Raw genomic sequence first — 20,808 nt, 5'->3', positions numbered from 1 at the left:
ATATCCGATACACCTTTTTGGTTTGTTTCCACGATCATCACAGGATGATTTCTTTGGGGGGATGGTTTCTTTTTTTTCTTTTTTTTTTTTTTTTTTTTTTTTTTTTTTTGGAAAGACTTTCCAGATTATCCAACCAAGCATCAAGCACGGCTGGAGACCATGTTGTTCCTCCGGGTCAGCTTGCGTGCCAGCGTCATGGCCTTCTCCCATGTTTTCTTCTTCTCTCCACGAGTATTGACGGTGGGCCTGGGCGATACGGCATCGGTGGCGAAGTCAGGGCCAAAGTCCTCCTGGTGCTTGGCATTGTGCAAGGCCAGGACGGCCATCTGACCGAGGAAGGAAGGGTGCTCGAGGAGGTCTTCGAGGCGTACCTTGAGACCTTCTTGCTCAAGAATCCAGGTCAGCTGGGCCATGTTGAAAATATCGCCGCCCAGATCGAAGAATGATGAGTCAAGCTGGAAGGCTGTTTGGTGTGCAGTCTTGTCACCGGAATCTGAGTCGGCGGAAGTAGTGGGCGCACGGCTGGGTAGGACCTGATGCCACGAGCGGGATAGGATGTCCGAGTGGACAAGCAGCTCTGCGATTGAGCGGGACTTGAGGTGCGCACTGAGGAAGTGTTCATCTGAGGATCGAGACAGGTCGTCAACTACTTGAGGCGGAAGAGAGCGCAGCATGCTAGGTGATGGAAGGGCGGTGGATGGGTTTGCAACAAGGGACTGCGCGATCTCGCAGACCATTCCGAGGACCCTTGTTGCGAAAGCTGGAATTATAGGACCCCTCTCCGAGAATCCGAGAGTAATATTGAGGTTGCGCTCGTCGGCAGGACGGGAGACCATCGTCAAGTCAGCAAAGTTGTCGTTGACACCGGCGCCGCCCATGCGGTACTTGGTGTTGTCCAACTCCAGGGAACCTTCATAGTCGACATTCTGGTGGAAGACCGAAGTAGTGAAGTAGGTCCAAGCAGGCCAGTCGGTGCACTGTTTAATAATTTCCCGGAAGCCAAGGGACTCAAATGGCATGTTTGAAACTTGTTGGTCTTGAAGAGAGCGGAACAGCTCCAGGCCGGTCCATTTCTCATCAAACCTCACGCGCACTGGAATAACGTTGACACATGGGCCAACAGTGGTCTCAATACCAGGGACGGTGGCATTGCGACCACTGATTGTCAGGCCAAAGACGACATCAGACTGCGCAGACACCTTAGCAAGCGTGATAGCCCAAGCAGCCTGCATCAAAGTTGCAATAGTGACATTCCCTAGCGCATTGGGGGGGATCTCAATTGTTTTGCGGATCTCAGTGAAGGCACCGATATTCTGGAACATGGAAGTTCCCTTTCGTCGCACAACCTGCGTCATTTGCGATCCCTTCAGGAGGTTGGACCAGTGATTGTAATGGTCCGGGGTGATTGTACCCGGAAGTTGGCGAAGGTAGCTAGCAAAAGGAGTCACGGGAGGTAGAGGGCTGCCCTCATATCCCAGCTTGATGGCAGACATAATCTTTGACAAGCACACTCCATCGTACTGGGTGTGAGAAAGCCGGATCATGATCCGGTGCTGGTCACTCTCCTTCTTCTTGACCACGTAGAACTGCACATACTGCTCTCCCTCACGAGGGCCGTATTCACGATCCCGTTGCTGTAGGTTCATGGTAAACTCATCCAATGCACGATCAGTCTCATAAACAAAAATGCTGGGACGGATCTTGCGAAGTACGACTTGGAAGAACTGGTCGTGGAAGCACACGAAAACGGTGCGCAGGATGTCAAATGCATCAACAACCTTGAGGCAGCTCTCACGGAGGCGGCGGAGGTCCAAAGGCCCATTTCCTTCCAGGAAGAAATAGTTTAACATCCAGCGCGATTTGAAAAGAGTCGCAGTCAAAGACATTGCCTGGAAGTCTGTCACTGGGAGGACATCAGCAATGCCACCCTTGAAAACACCGATCTTGGGACAGATGCCACTCTGCACCAATGCATCATCAACAGCCATAGTAGGCCGAAGAACGGAGATACTTTCAGAGGATGGAGTAGGTGCCAGTGTCGTGGGCTTGCTGTCAGCGAAAGAATCAACCTCCTTGTGCGAAGGCTTCAGATCAACATCTAGCATCTGCTGGGTAGCATTGGCAGCACGAACAGTCGCAAGCATATCCTCAAATACCGGGTTGTTGAAAACATCTGCAACAGTAAGAACCAGGCCATCCTCGCGGGCAGCGCTAACCATCTTCATCGCGGTTATGCTGTCGCCACCCAACTTGAAGAAACTGTCCTGGTGTCTCACTACGTGGGGCGAAAGGCCCAGAGCAGTACTCCAAAGACTCCAAAGTCTTCTCTCAAGATCCGCCAACAGTCCATCCTCACTCGATCGCGATGTTGCAGAGCAAACACCGGAATCATCTGCTCCTCCCTGAATAGCCTCCAACGGGTACGGGGAATCCACTCCGTCATCCGGGTGACAATAGCCTGAGAAGCTGTCTGGCTGGATATGGGGTACCATCAACTTGCCATCTCTTAGCATCTGGCCAATGATTTCATGCACGCGGTTGTCAATCAATTTTTGCATCGCGGAACCATCCAAAATCTCGAAACCAGACTTCATCTTCTCACTGACAGTGGACTGAGCGCTGTCAGTGTTGTCCCATCCCAAAGGCTGCTCCTCCACAGCTCTGCTCTCGAATTGGAGGGATGATATGGTGGCGGATGGAGACTCAATGAAACCAGTGAAGACCTTGGCGATGGTGTTTACTAAAGAGTGAGCCTGATCATCGCTGACCACGTCATTCCAGTAGCGCAACATGATACCTTCTTTGCCGCGCGAGATATCCACGTTGACAGTGACAGCATACTATGGTCCTGTGAGTAACTTCAAGATATGTTAATGGGAGATCAGGATGGAACTTACCTCACTAGGGTCGTGAGCATGCTGCAGATCAAAGGACAGACCCTTCTCCTTGTTGCTACCAGCTACAGTGTGGTTCTGAATGGAGAGGGTTGTATTGAACAGAGATTGGCCTTTCCAGCCAAGTTCGTGCTGAATGCTGGCCAAAGAGCAACTCTGATGGGGTATGCTGCGAATATAATCCCCATTCACCCTCTTTGACACATCCGTAAGGGACTGATGGCCAACGAATTGCACTCTGCAGCAGAGCATGTTGATGAAAATACCAACCATGTCCTGAATGCCGTTGACAGGCGCATCGCGACCCGCAGAGAGGTATCCGAAGCAAACATCATCGGAGTGAGTGAATTTTTGAAGGACGATCGCCCAAGCCGAAAGAGTCAAATTGGCAAGTGTAACCGAAGTCTGCTCACAGAAGTTGAGCAGCTCAGGGTAACGCGTGAAATTCATCAAAATACCCTTGAGTTCACGCTTGGCCTGAGAGGTACCAGCTGGAGCAATATGGCAAGGGCGCACACCGCTGAGGTACTCTTTCCAGTGATCAAGCGCTGCACCCTGACTCTGGCTTCTAATATAGCGAATGTACTCACTGAATCGGGGCCCAGGACCGTCAGCAAGACGGTTATCATACGCCAGGGTCAAATCGCGGAGAAGAACATCGACACCACCGCCGTCAATGATCGCATGATTGATTTCAAGCTTAACGAGGACCCTCCCGCTGGTGGTTCTGCAGACAGTGAACTGATGGGACAGCTTGGCTGGTCGGATGGCGTTGAGGTCTCGAAGGGAGATGGCCGCCAGTTTCTCCTCGACTTGGGAATCGGGGCACTCGACACGAAGTACATTGTCAGTCATCTTGTTGAACACAAGCTGATCAAACGATCCGCCGGTGTAGTTGCTGTCAATGAAGACCGTTCGAAGCACTGGATGGCGGTCCACGAGCATCTGCCAAGACCAGGCAAGTTTCTCGGAATCTACCTTACTGGATCGCGCATCTCTGATCTCGAAGATGGTATGAAACATGTAAGCACTAGAGTCACGGAGCTGACTGAGCAACAGGCCCTCCTGCATGGGAGAGCAGGGATAAATGTCCTCCACTTCAGCCTTGCTGCCAATGCTGAGTTTTCGGAAAGTGTTGTTGAAGAGGATCTGGAGGCCATTGTAGTTGATAGGCAGCAAGGGATAGTCGCTGAGGGTCGGCTCCGGGGTGGCAGTTCTCAGAGCAGACATTTCCTTCTCAAGGGTTTGCTTGCACTGCAGAATCCAGCGGCGGATTTGAGGCTCCCGAGACATCTTGCGGTTGTAGGCGAATGAAACATTGAGACGTTCTTTTATAACAATGGCAGAGAGCTCAAACAGCGCAAAACGATTTGTTTCTGGGCCCATGTCACCAGCAACAGCAAAGTCAGAGCTGTCGAAGACACTGCCCTGGTGGCAGAAGAGAGAATCAGCCCGCTCAAGCTGTTGCAACTTGCCAAGATAGTTGAACAAAATTTCCAATGGGAGCTGGAAATTATCATATGACTGTTGTTCGGACGCAAGAAGGCTCTTGGCAAAGTAGGGCCGGCCATTGTCGGTGAGTTTGCGCCGAGTGTCTTTGACACGCTTGATGGTGTCAAGTATTGTTCCTGTAGACGTCATTAATGTCTCGCCTTAATGGTGTGTGTAAGTACAAGAAGATTTACCTTGCTCTCCGTTAACAAGTAGCGGGGCCATTGTGGTAAACCACCCGACGGTTCTCGAAAGGTCGATGCTGGCATCCCAAGGCTCGCGACCATGACCTTCATTGTAAACGGTAGGAACGTTCCGGTCCGTAAAGGTCAGACGAAAGGAGTGAACAATTGCGGCAAGCAGAATGTCGACGGTCTCCGTTCCAAAGACATCATGACAGTCGGTAAGGAGAAACTTGGTGGTCTCTTCACTCAAAGTGAAAGATTCCATTTTGAGATCACCGTAGAGATTAGGAGTATCTCGCATACCCCAGTAGCTCATATCAGGCTGTGCTGGGATGAATGGGAGAGTCAGGGCAGCATGATGAGTCTTGGCTCGCTCAAGCTGCATGGCACACCAGCTCTGGAAAGATAAGGGCTTCTCATCAGAAAGCGAGCCAGAGACGACCAACTCTTCAAGATCTTGGAGAATGATTCGCCAAGATACCATGTCGACGCACAGATGGTGACCCACAAGGAAGAGTACCTGGCCACCACTGCGCAGATTAAATAGGTCGGCCGCAAATATAGGGCCATTGAGTGGATCCAGGCAGGACTGGCTCTCGGCGATCTTTGGGACCATTGCACGAGTGTCACTGACAGAGTGCACGCGGAATCGGTAAGATGCATCAACCTCCTGTCGAACTTTAGTAAATGGGTGATATTTCCTGACAGTTGGTATACTTACACCGGCAGTTTTCTGTTGCCAGATTCCGTCTTTGCCCTTTTTGAATCGAGCCTGGAACATGGAGTGCTGGCTAGTAACAGCCTTGACTGCCCGGCGCAGAACCTCCGCTTCGACTCTGCGCGCGATGCGCACTGTGATGCTTTGGTTGAAACGAGAGACACCCTTGAAGGAGGACGAGGACTGCATGTAAAGCTTTTGAATAGGCGAAAGCCCGAAGCCCTCCCCAGACTTCTCCTCTCGCTTACCAGAAGCGGGCATCTTGGCACTGGCTGTCTGGGCCAGTTCCTTGACTGATCGGGACTGTAGAATGTCATTCAATGTGACAACTAGACCCTGTTTACGCGCTCTGGATATGACTGCCATGCCGGTAATACTGTCGCCGCCTGGATGGATTTGTAAGAATGGGTCTTCATTTGGATTGGGACTTGAATCGATTGGAAACTTACCCAAGCTGACGAAAGAGCGGTCGACGTTGACCTTTTGTAGCGAGATATTGAGAACCTGTGCAAAGATCTCGCGAATAATCTTGAATGCGCCATCTTTCTCCTGCTCCGGCTGTGGCTTTTCGGTCACGCCACGTTTCATGCGGTCGAAGTCTTGCATGATGCGCTCGTACGACACATCGTCGATTGTCTCAAGCCAGGCAGTGATCTTCTTCCGATCAAGTTTGCCTGACACAAGCATGGGGAGCTTCTTGATGAGAGCCCATGTCTGTGGGACCATGTAAACAGGGAGTTGAGCTTCAAGGTTCTTCTGAACCTCGACAAGAATAGACAGCCCCTCGTTGTCAAATTCTTCATCATCAAGCAGCTCGCATGCCTTATCGGAGATGAGCTTGTTGTCGGCAGCAATTTTGTTGGCAGACATGACGGTCACCAGGCGCTGCTTCAAAGGGCCAGTCTTGGGCAGAATGACAACTGCGTGGCGAACCGCCTTGTCTTCATAGAGTCGGTGCTCAATCTCACCAAGTTCCATGCGCTGTCCATGCAATTTGACCTGATGATCCTTCCGGCTAATGTATTCGATGGAGCCATCAGGGTTGTAATAGCAAAGATCGCCAGTTTTGTAGATTCGGCGCGGCGACGGAACAGATAATTCAAAGTCCTTGACCCAGGCAGGATCTGTGACGAATGACTCTGCATTCTTCTCGGGGTTCTTCAGGTATTCTCTGGCCAAAGCAGGGCCTTCAAGGGCGAGCTCGCCAACTGCGCCCAGCGGGGCGAGCCGGTCATGGTTCTCGGCATCAACGATCCAAGTCAAAGTGCACGGGATACCATAGCCAATGCGTGCTGGGTCTCGATTGGCAGCGACGGCCGTATCAACAACCGCGAAGACAACAGTCTCCGTAGGACCGTAGCCATTCATCAGGTGAAGAACGTTGGCCCACTTGGTAATGACTTCTTGCGACATCTTCTCACCACCGACAATGAGGATTTCCAGAGAAGGAACGGATGCGGGCTCGATGATGCTTGCAATGGATGGTGTTAGGAAAGTCCAAGTGACGTTCAGACGGCGGATGGCACCAGCAATATCGTTTAGACGCTCATCTTCACTTGGAACACAAATGCAACCACCAAGCATGAGAATTGCAAGCGTTTCCATTATAGCGGCATCAAAGGTCAGAGAGGCGAATTGGAACACTCGAGATTTAGGGCCCATAAGGGTCATTGGCCCAAATGCCATGATGCTGCTGACGACGTTCCTATGCTCAACGACGATTCCCTTGGCGCGTCCAGTAGAACCAGAAGTGAAAAGCGTGTAAGCCATATTCGAAGGAACGACCTTGGTGCGGTTCTTGGTAGCGACATTGCGGGCTCCGTAAGCCTTGAGGGTTTCCTTGCTGATCGGAATGACCGTCTTGACAGCTCTGGTGTATCGGTTGGTGTACTTTGGTGTGCAGAGAATCATGTTGGCGCTGACATCCTTCAAGATCTCTTCGTGGCGGGAAACAGGGTGATGAGGATCCAAAGGAACGTAGCCACCACCAGCAATCAAGATACTGATGAGTGTGACCATCGCCCAAGCGGATTTGTCAAGGCAGACAGGAACAAATACCTCCGGTCCCACACCGCGGGACACAAGGTAGCTGGCGAACGAGGAGGCAAGCGCCCAAAATTCTTTATAGGTGAGCTCTCCATCCCACGCGCATACTGCTGGTGCGTCCGGCGTTTCGAGGCACTTGTCCTGGATGAATTCATGGACACATCGCTCAACTGCAGCGATCGGACGTTCGTTCCAGCGAGAAATCTCCATCTTGTCCTCGGGGCTCACAATTTCAAGGTCCACAAGCTTGTTGGAGCTTGCCTTGGGAATTGACATGAGTTGTTTAATCACATGACCGAACTGCTGCGCCAGACGCTTGCTTTGCCAGCCATTGATGACGAGCTCGTCATGATGAACGGTGAATGAAATGCACGTCTTGGAGATGCCACATTCAATAACAAGCGGGTGGGTGAAGAAGTCTTCGCTGGTCTCCCGCTTCTCATCAATCCAAATCTTGCTGTCGAGCTCGCCCTCCGTTGACTGAATGACCAACAGATTTTGGAAGCCACAACCAGCAGAGGTGTCATTGTTCAAGGACCGAATGCGCTGGAGGCCGGCATGTAGATGAGGAATCATGTCCGTGGTGGACTGATGAATTGTATCCAGGTACTTGACAATGGTCATCTGATTGTCGACCATGATGCGAGTGGGGACGGTGGTGAGAACAGGACCAGCAATGTTTCCGACACCTGGGAGGTCGATATTGCGGCCAGACAAAGTCTCACCAAAGCATACATCTCCAGTGCTAGTGTGAGTAGCAACCACAATGGCCCAAGCAGCCCGAAGAAGGACAGGCAAGGTAAAGTCAACACTGTTTGCGGGACGTGAAATCTCCACAGAGTGGTACTGCGTATTTCCGGCACGGATTGCATCTGACAAGGAGTTCTTATTTTGGGGGAAAGGAGTGGCGGACATGTTTGCGAGATAGGTCTTCCAGAACGCATCGGATTCTTCCATATTCTTCTTGCTGAGATAATCGATAAAGAGGCCATAAGAAGCCGCAGGCAGCCTCTCCTGTGATGCATTATAGTTCTCCTCGAGCTTGCGGTACACGAGAGGAATACTCCAACCATCGTAGAGGGCGTGGTGGACGGACCAGACAAAGTAGCACGCGGATGTTTTTCGGGGCTGGACAATTGCATACCCAGTCAACGGAGCACCATTGTGTTTAGGCAGTTCCAGAATATCGCTTGGCAACTCATCGAAAGATTCCGCATGGACCCAGTCGATAGGAGCTTCCTTGAGAACAACCTGGGCGAAGTTCATCGCCTCTGTGTGAACAATTCGGGTACGAAGAATGTCTAAGTCGGCTACAGTCTGCTGCCAAGCAGCTTTGAAGCGGTTCAGGTCAGCACCGTCGGCAAGGCGGAACGCTGGCTGGGCAACATATGCACCATGGTGTTTGATGGACATTGTGAGGAGACCCTCCTGAACAGCACTGCATGGGTAGACATCAAGCACTGCTTCCTTAGAAACAACACAGTTGTCTGTAACCTCTTGCAAGAGGTCATCGATATTGACAGATGGTGGAAGAACGGAGAATGGCTTCGAAAAGACCTGTTCGGGCGCGGGAGTCTCTATAGACTCAGAGCAGCTCTTGGCCATGTCAAACAGAACAGGCGTTTTGAAGATTGTGGCAACATTGAGAGACATACCCTGGGCCTGGGCAGCCCCAACCAGGTTCATGGCAGAGAATGAGTCGCCACCCAGAGCAAAGAAGCTATCTTCGTTAGTCACAGACCCGGGCTCAAGGTCGAGTGTCTTTTCCCAAAGGTCACGGAGCTTCGCATCAACGCCATTGGTTGATAGTTCTTCATTCTTGTTAGGCACATTGAAGGTAACGTAGGACTTGAGTGTCTCTTTAGGCAAAGTCTGCACCATTGCACGCAGTCTGCGGCGATCGATCTTTGCAGAAGAAGTGAATGGCAGATTGCGCAGCGGGAAGAACAGACGAGGCATCATGCTTTGTGGCAACAAATCAGGTAGAGAGCTTTTTAGCTTCTGAACGGCGTCCATGTTTGAAACAGAGATTGGGAGAAGCAAGGGATCTGCACCGGGGACGGTAGGAACAAACTGATCGGTGCTACCACCCTGGAAGGAGTCCTGATCATGAACAGTAAAGAATGCCGCAAGACCCTTTGCGACGGTTCGCTCTTGAGGAACAACAACATCCACCGCAACTTGAGAGCCCTCTGGCAGGCAACGGAGGCACTGCTGCTCAATTTCCTCCAGCTCAATGCGCTGGCCGTTGAACTTTATCTGCGTGTCCTTGCGGGAGATGAACGCAAGAGTGCCATCGCTATTGTACCGGACGAGATCACCAGTCCGGTACATGCGGTCTTTGCGCTTGAAGAGGCCAAGCATACCACTGTGGTTGCTCCAAATTGGATCGTCAACGAAAGCAGCCTTTGTTTTCTCTGGATTGCCGAGGTACTCCCGAGCAATGTTGCTTCCCTCTAGGAGCATCTCACCCACAGCGCCAACAGGAAGAAGGCGGTTGTAATTGTTCGGGTCAACAATCCACACTCGACAGTTTGCAGCAGTACCGATTGAGGTGGGATCATCATTGACACGATTGCCCTCCCAGTCGACTTTGACGCCGACCGTGGCGACAACGGTGGCTTCAGACGGGCCATAGGCGTTGATAACAAATCGGTCATGCCAGCGATCGATGTGGTTGGCGGGCATTTTTTCACCACCAGTGATGATGGTCTTCAGTGTCGGCACGGTCTTCGGCTCCAAAGTATTAACAATCGCCGGAGGCGAAGCCATGTAGTTGGCTTCCATGCGGCGGATAGCACCGCCCAGATTGTTCATACGCTCTTCTTCACTCGGCACACAGACACAGCCACCGGTCATCAATGTCATCATGATCTCGAGAACACTGACATCAAAGGTGTAATTAGAGAATTGGAGGGCACGAGTACCCGAATTCATGTGAAGAGCGTCCATCATAGCGATGGCGGTCGTGCTCAGCGCAACATGCTCGACCACCGTGGCCTTGGGCTTGCCAGTGGTCCCAGATGTAAAAATGGCGTATGCAGCATTTTGAGGGGTCGGTCGAACACCAGGCAACGCGAGAGGGGATTCAGGAAGCTGGGATATCGAGTTTTGCGAGACTGGGAAGGCCTTTTTGCACAGCTTGGATAGTTTGGACTGCAGAGAGGACGAGCAGAGAACGAGATCAGCACCAATCTCATTAATGAGCATCTGTAGACGGGAGTCAGGGTGGGAAGGATCAATTGACACAAATGCACCCCCGGCCTTGAGAACCGCCAACTGAGCAACAACAGCCCAGGCGGACTTCTCGAAGCAGAGAACAACAAAAGCTTCAGGCTTGACTCCGGAATGGGTGAGATGGCGACCAAGGCGGCTGGCAACGATTTCCAACTGGCCATAAGTGAAGTTCTTTTCCCATGAGCAGATAGCTTCAGCACGGGGATGGAGGAGAGCTTGCTGTTGGATGAGCTCGTCGGCGCACGCATCCATTCTGGGCGGAAGTTTGGCATTCCACTCGCGGATTTGGCGGCAAGATCGTTGGGGGAAAAGATCCAGATCGCCAACTGTGCGATAACGTGGGTTGGAAGACATGATGTCGTTGAGGATGTGATCGAACACATCAATGACGTGAGTGATCTGGGTGGAGGTGAGGGTATCGGCGGAGTAGGTGAAGTGAATTTCAGCAACAGCGCTGGATACAACAGCCGCAACAGCAACCTTGTAGTCCTTAATTGCGTTCGAGTCACCAAAATTACCCTGAGGAAGGGACGAGGCAGTCTGGTAGGTAAGGAGGGTGTTGAAGAGATTCGCGTCGTCGAGACCAAGGTGGTGCTGGATAACAGCAAGGTCGGCGAAGTTCTCGCAACATTTATCGAATTGTGCCTTGGACTGCTGTAGCGTCTCTTCTAATTTCCGGTCGTTATTCAAAAGAATGCGGCAAACAGAGACGCATTGAGCATTGGACTCTGTAGAGAAACCAAAGCAGACATCGTCGCCGCCGGTATAGCATCGCAGGACAATGCCCCAAGCAGTCTGGAACAAAGTTTCCATCGAAACACCAGACATTTTGCTGAAAGTATGCAACTTCTGCGTTTGCTTGTTGAGAGTGCGTGTCGAATATTCCTTCTCATTGGCCTGGAGTGCGATTGGCGGGAAGTTGCACGGCTCTACATCAGTAAGATATTCCTTCCAGAAGGCGAGATGGGTATTGGAAATATATGATCCATAGGAGGAGGTGCGGTTTGCCGATCCAGCTCCTGACCAATGTTTGAAATCGAAAGAGCGCAAAACACTCGTGGGAAGAGCTTCGAGCTCTGTCTTTAGAGCCTGGTAGTTTAGCTTGCCAAAGGGAGTTAAAGGGAGTGCGGAGATCGGAATGTATGTACTCGGAACCTTGCTGGTGGAGACCTTCGTAGTCAGATGCGTGTGCAGCGACGCGATCGTTGACTTCAACTCAGGCGCAAAAGTCAGGATGACCTTTTCTTCAAAGGCGGCTGTTGCGGTACCTGGTGAACCAATGAACGCAACCATGCCATCCGAATCGGCTCCTGGTAGGGTCAAAATATCAATCACTGAGATTTTATTCCGCCCAAGAAATGCTTGGACAGTTTGTTGAAGGTTCGTTCGATCGAAGCACACACCATGGACGCTCTTTCGTCCAATGAATACCAAAGATCCATCCGTGTTGTAGCGGACAAGGTCACCAGTCTTGAAGAATCTCCGGTTAGCTGAACCAGGGAAGGCATAAATCCAGGCAGGGTTCTCGAAATAGTCCGACTCGTCGAGATCCTTGCCATCCAAGTAGCCACGGGCGAGCACCGGCCCTTCGATGGCCAACTCACCAATTGCGCCCACGGGAACGAGAGCGTTATGGTTAGTGGCATCAATAATCCAAGAGATGGCGGAAACTCCTGTTCCAATAGTACCCTCAGTCATCCCGGCAACAACCTTGCAGTGCATGGATGCAGAAGACCCCTCCGCGGTGCCATACAAAAGGTGGATTTGGAGGTCCTCGGTCTCCCAGTTCTCGAGAAGCTTCGCTGAAGCTGATTCGCCAGTGAATGCAACTATTTTCAAGCTGGAGACGTCCTTGGGAGCCATGAAGGAAGCAATAGTTGGAGTAATGCAGGCAACATTGGCATGGAGGACACTGATGGAAGCGGCGAGGTTGGCTGGCTTGATATCAGCGGGAATGCAAACGCATCCCCCACGACTCAAAGTCCCGAAAGTCTCCAGCAATAACACGTCGGAAGTATGAGCTGCAAACTGCAAGGTCCTGGAGGAGTTGGCAAGTCCAAGGCAAGAAGCAAAGGCGTCGGCTCGACTCATAATGGCACCATGGTCGAGCACAGCACCGCGAGCTCGGCGTGAAGTACCAGACGTGAACACAACGTAGGCCGGATCAGACGGGGTGGCGGTCAATGGCAGGGGCTCATCATTAAGGTACTCCAGGAGGGACTCGCTGACAGGAATGACATATGAGATGGTCTCCTCGAGGATTTGAGCCTTCTCCGGGGAGGCGAGAGCGACCTGGACAGCATTTTCTAGAACCCACTTGTCAATGAGAGCCATCGTCTTGGCACTATCGACAGGAATACAGCCGCCGCCAGCTTTCATGATGGCCAACATGGCAACGGTGTTCCAAACGGATTTTTCAAAACAGATCGGGATCAGACTTCCTGGGCCGACCCCGAAAGTAACCAAGTAACTGGCAAGTCGTGAGGAGTACTGATCCAGCTTGAAGTAAGTCAGATTGCCGTCCCAAGCAGCGATTGCCAAATAGTCTGGCTTCTCCTTAGCCATCTTCTGAACGACCTCGTGCACGCATCGGTCAAGGCCTTTGGTGGTCTTCCGGTTCCAGGATTGAATGTCGACCTTGTTAGAGTCACTGACACAGTCAAGCTGACCGATCTCGCTGTCTGGGTGCGTCAGAATGCTCTCCAGGCATCGAACATAGGTGTTCGCGACGTTCGCCGCCTGGTCATCGGAAAGGTTGGTGGTCCAGTAGTTCAAGTCAATACGAGCTTGCGTATCCATGGCTTCAATGTTGATGAAAACCGGGAACTCAGCCGGGTCATGAATGGAGCCAACCTCCACACACTCAATGTCACTGGTGACAGCATCTTTAGCGCCAGGCAAGCGACGGTAAGAAACACCGGAATTGAACAAATTGGCATCGGACAGCTTGAGCGCATGCTGGATATCAATCAAGGAGGTGTGTCGGTACGGCAGACTTTCCATGTAGTCATTCTGAATTTGCTCAAGGACATCGGTAAGAAGCGAATCACTGGAGAACTTCATGCGGCAAACCATGAGGTTGATGACGGGGCCAACCACCCACTGTACTCCGTCTGCGGGAACATCTCGTAAAGAGGCCATGTAGCTGAAGCTGACGTCGTTGGATCCACAGAACATGCGCAGAGTGAGGCCCCAGGCCGCATTGAACACATTGGATAGTGTAATACCCTTACTCTCACAGACACTCTGGAGCTGAGGCAAGGAATTAAAGCTGACAGGGACCGAGCGGAGGCTCTTTTGCACTGATTTCTGATCATCGGTGAGAATGGGGAAGAGACATGGCCTGGCGTCGGACAGGTATGACCGCCAGTATTTAATGCTGGCCTCCTGTGGGGCATCAAGCAGATACTGAATGTAATCCTTGAACAATGGCCGGCGGCTCTCTCCAATTCTGCCAGCGTACGCCAACTGCAGATCACGCATGATGATGGAAATTGAGTTCCCATCCATAGCAGCATGGCTCAATTCGATTCGGCAAAATAACTCCCTGCTGGGAGTCTCACAGATGCTGAAGCGGTATGCGGGGGCAATCTCACTATAGTCTTTGGGGCCCTGGGCATCAAATGTAGCCAAAACATCGTTGTCACTGGTGGACTGCAGGATGACGGGCGTAACATCGTACTCTTTCAGCACAACTTGGCTGAACGGATCCCGAGGTGTGAGATTCTCCACGAAGATAGTCCGGAACATGGCATGGTGGGAAATTACTTGCTTCCAAGCCTCGATCAAGCGCTCCAGGTTTGGTTTGGTCAATCCAGTCCCGCGAACTTTGAATGTATCATGCACAGCATAGTACGAGCTGTCCCGCGCCCGGCCAAGCAGAATGCCCTGCTGCATGCGAGAGCAAGGATAAATGTCCTCCACCATCTCCGATGACCTGACACCGATTGCGGGCAGCTTCTGCGTGAGCAATTTGTCAAGTGTCTCGTAATTCAAAGAGAGCATCGGGAAAGAGCTCAAGGTCAAACGGGGCGACATCGCACTCAGCTGCTCAGACAAGGAGACAAGTTGCTGTTGGCAGTTCGACACCCAATCATGAATCCGGTTCTGGTGCTGCATAAACTTGTTGAAAGAGAATGTGAACCGAATCTTGCCAGCAACTACCATTGCCGAAATCTCAAACAAGCCAAACCGAGGAGTCTGTTTCCCGAAATCGGCAGCATCACTACCCTGACCAGCTTCGCCAGCCATTTGGTCCACAAGCTGGAACAGGCCGTCCTTTCTTTGGAGGTCACGGTGTTGACCCACATAGTTGAACGACATCTCGAACGGATGTGGGTGACGACCACTCTCCTTTCCCTCGAGTTGAAGCACACGGCTAGCGAAGGCAGCCCGGCCATTGTCGGAGACTCGGCGGCGCAAGTCCTTAATCTGAATCAAGGTGTCGATCGCACTGTCTGCCTTGTAGTCTGGAACGAAGATGGGGTGCAGAATAGTAAACCAGCCGACTGTGTGCGAGATATCAATCGAGGGATCCCACACCTCTCTGCCGTGTCCTTCATTATAGACCGTTGGCAGTGGTCTATCGGTAAAGGTCTTGCCAAATGAATGCAGCATGGAGGCAAGGAAGATATCGATTGGCTCTGTGTTCAGTGCTTTATGGCATTCCATCATGAGGGCATTAGAGTGAACTACGTCGATTTCGAAGGATGCACAGTCAACATCACCGTAAGTCGTTTGGCTATTCTTTAGCCCCCAGTAACCGAAGTCAATGACCGGAAGTTGACTGGTTGGGGCCTTGCCCTCTTTGATCAGGTCTTTGCAGTACTCCTCTTGCAACTTGCACCAGGTCTGGAAAGGAAGCGATCCATTCTCGCTCATACTCTTGCCAGGGTTCACGAGCAAATCCTCCAGATCTTCCAGAATAATCCTCCAAGAGACAATATCAACCACGAGGTGGTGAGCAGTCATGGAAAGCACATGACATTTCTCCTCGCCCTTGACACGGAAGTAGTCAGCAGCCAGCAGAGGGCCCGTAAAAGCGTTGATGCAGGACTGGCTGCTGCCAATAAACGCCTTGGTCTCCTCCATGCTATTAACGCTGTTGGTACGCAGTCTGAAGGAGCCCTTCACATCCTGTGTGATTCGCTGCTTCAATGCAGTACCGAATCCGGTATTATCAAACCTAGCGCGAAGCATAGAGTGGCGAGAAACAAGAGTCTCAATCGCTTTCGAGAGAGTCCGTTGATCAATAGGCTTGCTGAGACGAGTGAGAATGCCCTGATTGAAATGACCCTGCCCTTCCTTGCGAACACCGAAGTGAAGGTGCTGGATGGGAGAAAGTTCAAACGGCTGGTCAACAGCCTCCTGGTAAGTGGTAGCATTGCCAATGGCTCGGGCCCGCGAAGCCAAATCTCGGATCGACTTGCTGCGCAAGACGTCCTGAACAGACAATCCAATGCCACGCTTCTTGAACATGCCAATGCAAGTCATAGCCGCAATTGAGTCACCACCCATTGCGAGGAAGCTCTCATCTAACCTGACGAGGTTCTGAGGAATGTTGAGAACACGGCTGTAAACAGCAACCAGAGCCTCCTCCTTTTCATTAGTCGCCTCAGAGATCCCTCCAGTCGGTATGAATTCAGGGCTCGCTTTTGCAAGATCAGGATCCGTTTCCATGCTCGTAACCCAGCTCGCGATACCCTTTCGGTCAAGTTTCCCTGACGGGAGAAGTGGCATAGATTCTACGCACAACCAGACTGAAGGAACCATGTACGTCGGTAGGCGATCTCCCAGTCGTTCACGAATACCTCGCACAATTTTCGCTTTCTGAGTCGAGGGAATTAACCGCAAGGGCTCCAAGTCTGCATCTGATTGTTCCGCGAGCAGGCCTGCGGAGGAGATGACGGCTGCGAGTCGGCCCTGGGAGAATCCCGCCTTTGGGAAAAATACGGAACAATGCGTAACTTTATCGTCCTTGTTCAATTGGTTCTCGATTTCGCCCAGTTCGATTCGCTGGCCGTGAACCTTGACTTGAGTGTCTTTGCGACCAATGTAGTTCATAGCGCCCGTGTCGGAGTTGTACCTCACCAAATCCCCTGTTTTATAAAATCTGCGATTCGATCCTCCTCTTTCATCGAATTTCACCCAGGCAGGGTCGTAGATAAAAGACTCGTTCGTCTTTTCTGGATTATTGACGTAGCAACGGGCAAGTGTCGGCCCCTCGAGAAGTAGTTCGCCCGGGCAGCCGACGGGGACGAGCTGGTCGTGGTTTGCAGGATCAACAAGCCATGAGCGGACACCAACTGGCAGGCCGATATCTTTGCAATCGGTGGTAGGTGTGACATTCGAGTTCAGCACAGATGCGACACTGGCCTCGGTTGGGCCGTACCCATTGACCAGTTTTATTTTGGACCATGTGGCCAGCTGCGACTGAGACATTGCCTCGCCGGCCAGAACGAGACTCTGCAACCCCGGCACGCTGTCCATTTCAATAAAGCCGATGAATGACGGGGTGAAGCATGCTTGGTTGACCCGGTGCTCGTTGATGAATCCGACAATGTCATTTAACCGCGTCTCCTCGCTGGGAATGCACACACATGCACCGTGGATCAACGGCGTCAGCGTCTCGGCCAAACTGGCGTCGAAGGTGTGAGCCGCAAAATGCAGCGCTCGTGTATCACGGAAGACTCGCAGGCCGGGGCCATGCACCATTGCGCTCGACAAGAACGCGCGGTGCTCCAACAGGGTGCCCTGCAACCCACAGGTCAGCTCTCCAATTTCGTACAGTCAACACTACACAAATCCCGCTTCACTTTGCCCACGTCCCTCGTCGGACCCGGATTGAAAACATACCTTGGGCTCTCCCGTGGACCCGGAGGTGAACAAAACATAGGCGGCATTCTGGCTCGTAACACCCGATGCGAGGTCGACACCCTCCGCAGGGCCTGGCAAGCGATCCAGGGTATCGGCGCAGAGGGGGATTAACGTCTTCGCAATGGGCCGGAGAGCCTCGACGCGGGACGGGGAGCACAACACGACTTCAGCCTTGACCGACTCGATTAAACGTTGCAGGCGCGAGGTCGGGTGGGTCGGGTCTAATGGGACGAAGGCTCCGCCGGCTTTCATCACGCCAAGCATCGCAACTATGTTCCATTTCTTGTCGTTGTCAGCGCGTGGTCAGTCACACCATATAAGACACACGGCCCGCACCAGTACATCATACAGGTTTTCAGGACCGCATGGCACACTCAACACCCCAGCAACAGGAACGGGAAACACCACTCACCGATTTATCAAAGCAGAGTGCAACACGCCCTTCCGGGCCGACGCCCTGCATGCGCAGTTGACAGGCGAGTTTCGACGCCACGACATCGAGCTCCCCGTATGTCAAGCTTCCATCCCACGCGCTCACAGCTTCTCTGTCAGGACCGCTGAGAGCCTGATCGCGGATTGCATCGTGGATGCACCAATCGTAGATCTTCGGAGTATGCGAGTTCCACTTGCGGATGCGCTGCCAGTCATTGTCCGAGAACAAATTAAGCTGGCTAATAGCGGTGTTCTCGGACGAAAGTACTTGGCCAAGCATCTGCTCAAAGATGTGGGCAACGCTCTTCATTTGCTCACCCGACATGTCCCCATTCCGCCAGTCGAGGAAGATGGTGATGTCCCGGCGCAACACCTTCACATGGAGGCGAACTAGGCACTACAGCCAGCAGTATTAGCACAAAGCCCAGCGTATGCGAAATCGGCCTGGGCCTCTATCTACCAATCATATGCAGGGAGCCGACCACGAATAAGCCTTGAAACAAAAACGAAACGCACCTGGTCTGGGAGTGCGATTGCCAGCATTGGTTGTTGAGAGAGCGGAGAGGAGGTTTTATCGATCGCCTTGCGGTATGTACGCAGCATCAGGATGGTGTTGAAAGGCAAGTAGCCTCCATCAGAAGCGCCCTCATCGCTTCTCATGCCCCCGAGCTGCGAGTCGACTCCATCACGGTTCCGCACTTTATCTACAATTGTCTGGATGGAGTCGTTCTCGTCAATGGCCAGCCGGACGGCTGACAGTTTGCTGATACTCGCCCGCTGTACAGGGTGGCGAGAAGAAATAGAGTCGCCGTCAATGTGTTGGTAGCCGAAGCAGATATCTTCGGAGCGGACGTAGTAGTGCAGGACCAAGCCCCAGGTGGCCCACAATACGGAGTCTAGTCGCCCTTCGTGGAATGCGGTTAACAACTGCGCATGTTGCAAAGGGGTCGGTCTCGTCTTCATCGAAACCAGGCGTTTAGGCCCCTCGACCGCCGTAGTGAAGCGAGGGAGGTAGCAGTGGGAGGAATTAGCCATTGTGATGGTTGGTCGTCGTAGGAAAGATGCTGAATGCTAAGGATGCTGGCGGCGAAAGGAACAAGTTTAGAGAACAGCGTCGGTTTGGACTTTTGGCTGAGCAGTAGCGATGAATATGGTGTGCGTCGTGGTCGTAATGCGATCAAGAACGAAAGACACAAAGCGAGGACCGAAATTATGTGGAGAGCCTTCAATTAGGGTGGATTAGGGGAATAAATTAACAAAATGCAAGAAGGAGGAAGGCTATCTCGCACTGAGTCACTTGCGAAGTCGGATGGTGTCAGATATTTTAAAAGTGCAGGCGGTTTTATTTTTCCCAGCCTGGCAACCAAAATAGTTACGCCATCGGTCATTGGGACTAGATGCATGGCCATGCTCCGGCTCGTTCACGAACCTCTGCAGTACGGGACGTACAGATGGACCAACATCCCGTAGGTACGGCGCATATCGGGCACTGCGTTACTCGGGAGTGAGTACAAGATTACTGTAATACGGACACATCTACGACGGGTGCCAATAGCATGAGCGCGCTGGGGCAACTGGCAATTTCAGGATCCCCCATGTATCTTCCTTGCATGCGTTCGGATCTAGATGAAGGACTGGAGACGCCACGGAGCGGCCGCGGGTGGATCGCGTTCTCCCCCTGTGGAACGAACCAGCTCAGACAGTAGCGACCCTCTCGGCCTTCCCCCTTCTTTTTTTTCTGCTCACCGCGTTGATTATGGTGTTTTGATCATTTCTGGTGATTACACGGCGGATGACAGACCGTACGCTGAATAGAATCATCTCTACCAGAATGGAATATAAGAAGAAAAAAGCAATTATGCAGTAACAGTTCCTTCTGCTCCATTTAGCGAGCCGTCTGCGTCGCTCGTTCTTCGCGATGACCACACGGCCACCGCGAGAATTTTTTCCTCTCCTGTCTTTTGACTAATTCATTATGCCCCGCCTGCAATTTCCCGATCAAGATCCCTGGGATGCGGTCTCACACGTGGTTCAGTAAGGCGGGACGCATGCCGTCAAACCCGCGCTCTTTCATTCGGGCCCACGATGGTAGATGGTCATCATGAAGGCAGCGGGGCTTTGGGTGTGTTTCGGTATTTCCAATTTCTCTCTGGAGTATCTAGAGTATAGGCAAGTGTCTGATTGTTCATTCATTCTCGTTCGAAGCTTGCCGGTCAGGTGGTGATTGAAGGTTCCTGATGACAATCACAGTTCGGCGGATGCATAGGGTTTGGCCCGGAGAACATTCCATACCAATGGAATGGTCAGCGGGATAACTCCATGCTCTCGGCCGGATCCAATTGACTCTACATTGCAGCCATTGGTGCACCGGGGTCCTCACGAGATCTGTGAGGCAATCCCCTCGATACTTGGCAGTTACACCGACTGGGTGAAGGCGCCCAAGATGCAATGCTAAACACATGGCAACACTCCCACCGGTACAGGGCTCACGCGCACCTTCTCCTGAGCTGCAGCGTCCTGTCCGAGGCGCTGCGGCTCCTGCTGCAGTCTGTGCGGTACACAAAGCATAAGGCTCATCAGAATCAGCAAGGTTCGAGTGTGGATGGGAGGATCAGCCAGAGGATTTGCCGCGCAGTTCAGGGGCCACACCGGGCCACGGGGTGAAGAGGAGATGATGATGATCACGATCGGGGCGGGTCCCCATACGATGACTCCATTTTGTCTCGCACCCCTTTGTGTCTGAGAAATTGCAGTGCAGACTGCCAACGGATGAATAGTCGGTGGGGGAAGTTGCAGCCGCCCAGATAAGATGATTTGGTCTGTGAGTCCCGTCATCATTTGGATTTCATAATTTGGATCTTGTTTTTCGCTTTTTTTTTTTAGTTGTACGGCCTTTTCTCGGGATGGTCCTTCCCTTCTGTTCAGATGG

At 52.2% G+C, this 20,808-nt stretch overlaps 1 protein-coding gene across 1 annotated transcript; it reads right to left on the bottom strand.

Annotated features, from left to right (window-relative positions):
- Positions 1–140: 140 nt before the first annotated feature.
- Positions 141–18,914, bottom strand: nrps1 (uncharacterized protein; the record flags this gene model as incomplete). The annotated part of the gene is made up of 7 exons (XM_056689505.1): positions 141–2,840; positions 2,898–4,522; positions 4,580–5,240; positions 5,292–17,324; positions 17,427–17,729; positions 17,860–18,276; positions 18,396–18,914. The coding sequence occupies 7 exons, from the start codon at positions 18,912–18,914 to the stop codon at positions 141–143; spliced, it is 18,258 nt and encodes a 6,085-aa protein (XP_056541934.1).
- Between the last annotated feature and the right edge of the window lie 1,894 nt (positions 18,915–20,808).

This window comes from Penicillium canariense, assembly GCF_028826845.1.
Source record: "Penicillium canariense strain IBT 26290 chromosome Unknown utg000004l_segment0_segment0, whole genome shotgun sequence".
Classification (NCBI taxonomy): domain Eukaryota; kingdom Fungi; phylum Ascomycota; class Eurotiomycetes; order Eurotiales; family Aspergillaceae; genus Penicillium; species Penicillium canariense.
The sequence above is the reverse complement of the archived record's forward strand: the minus strand, read 5'-3'. Positions and strand labels throughout refer to the sequence as shown.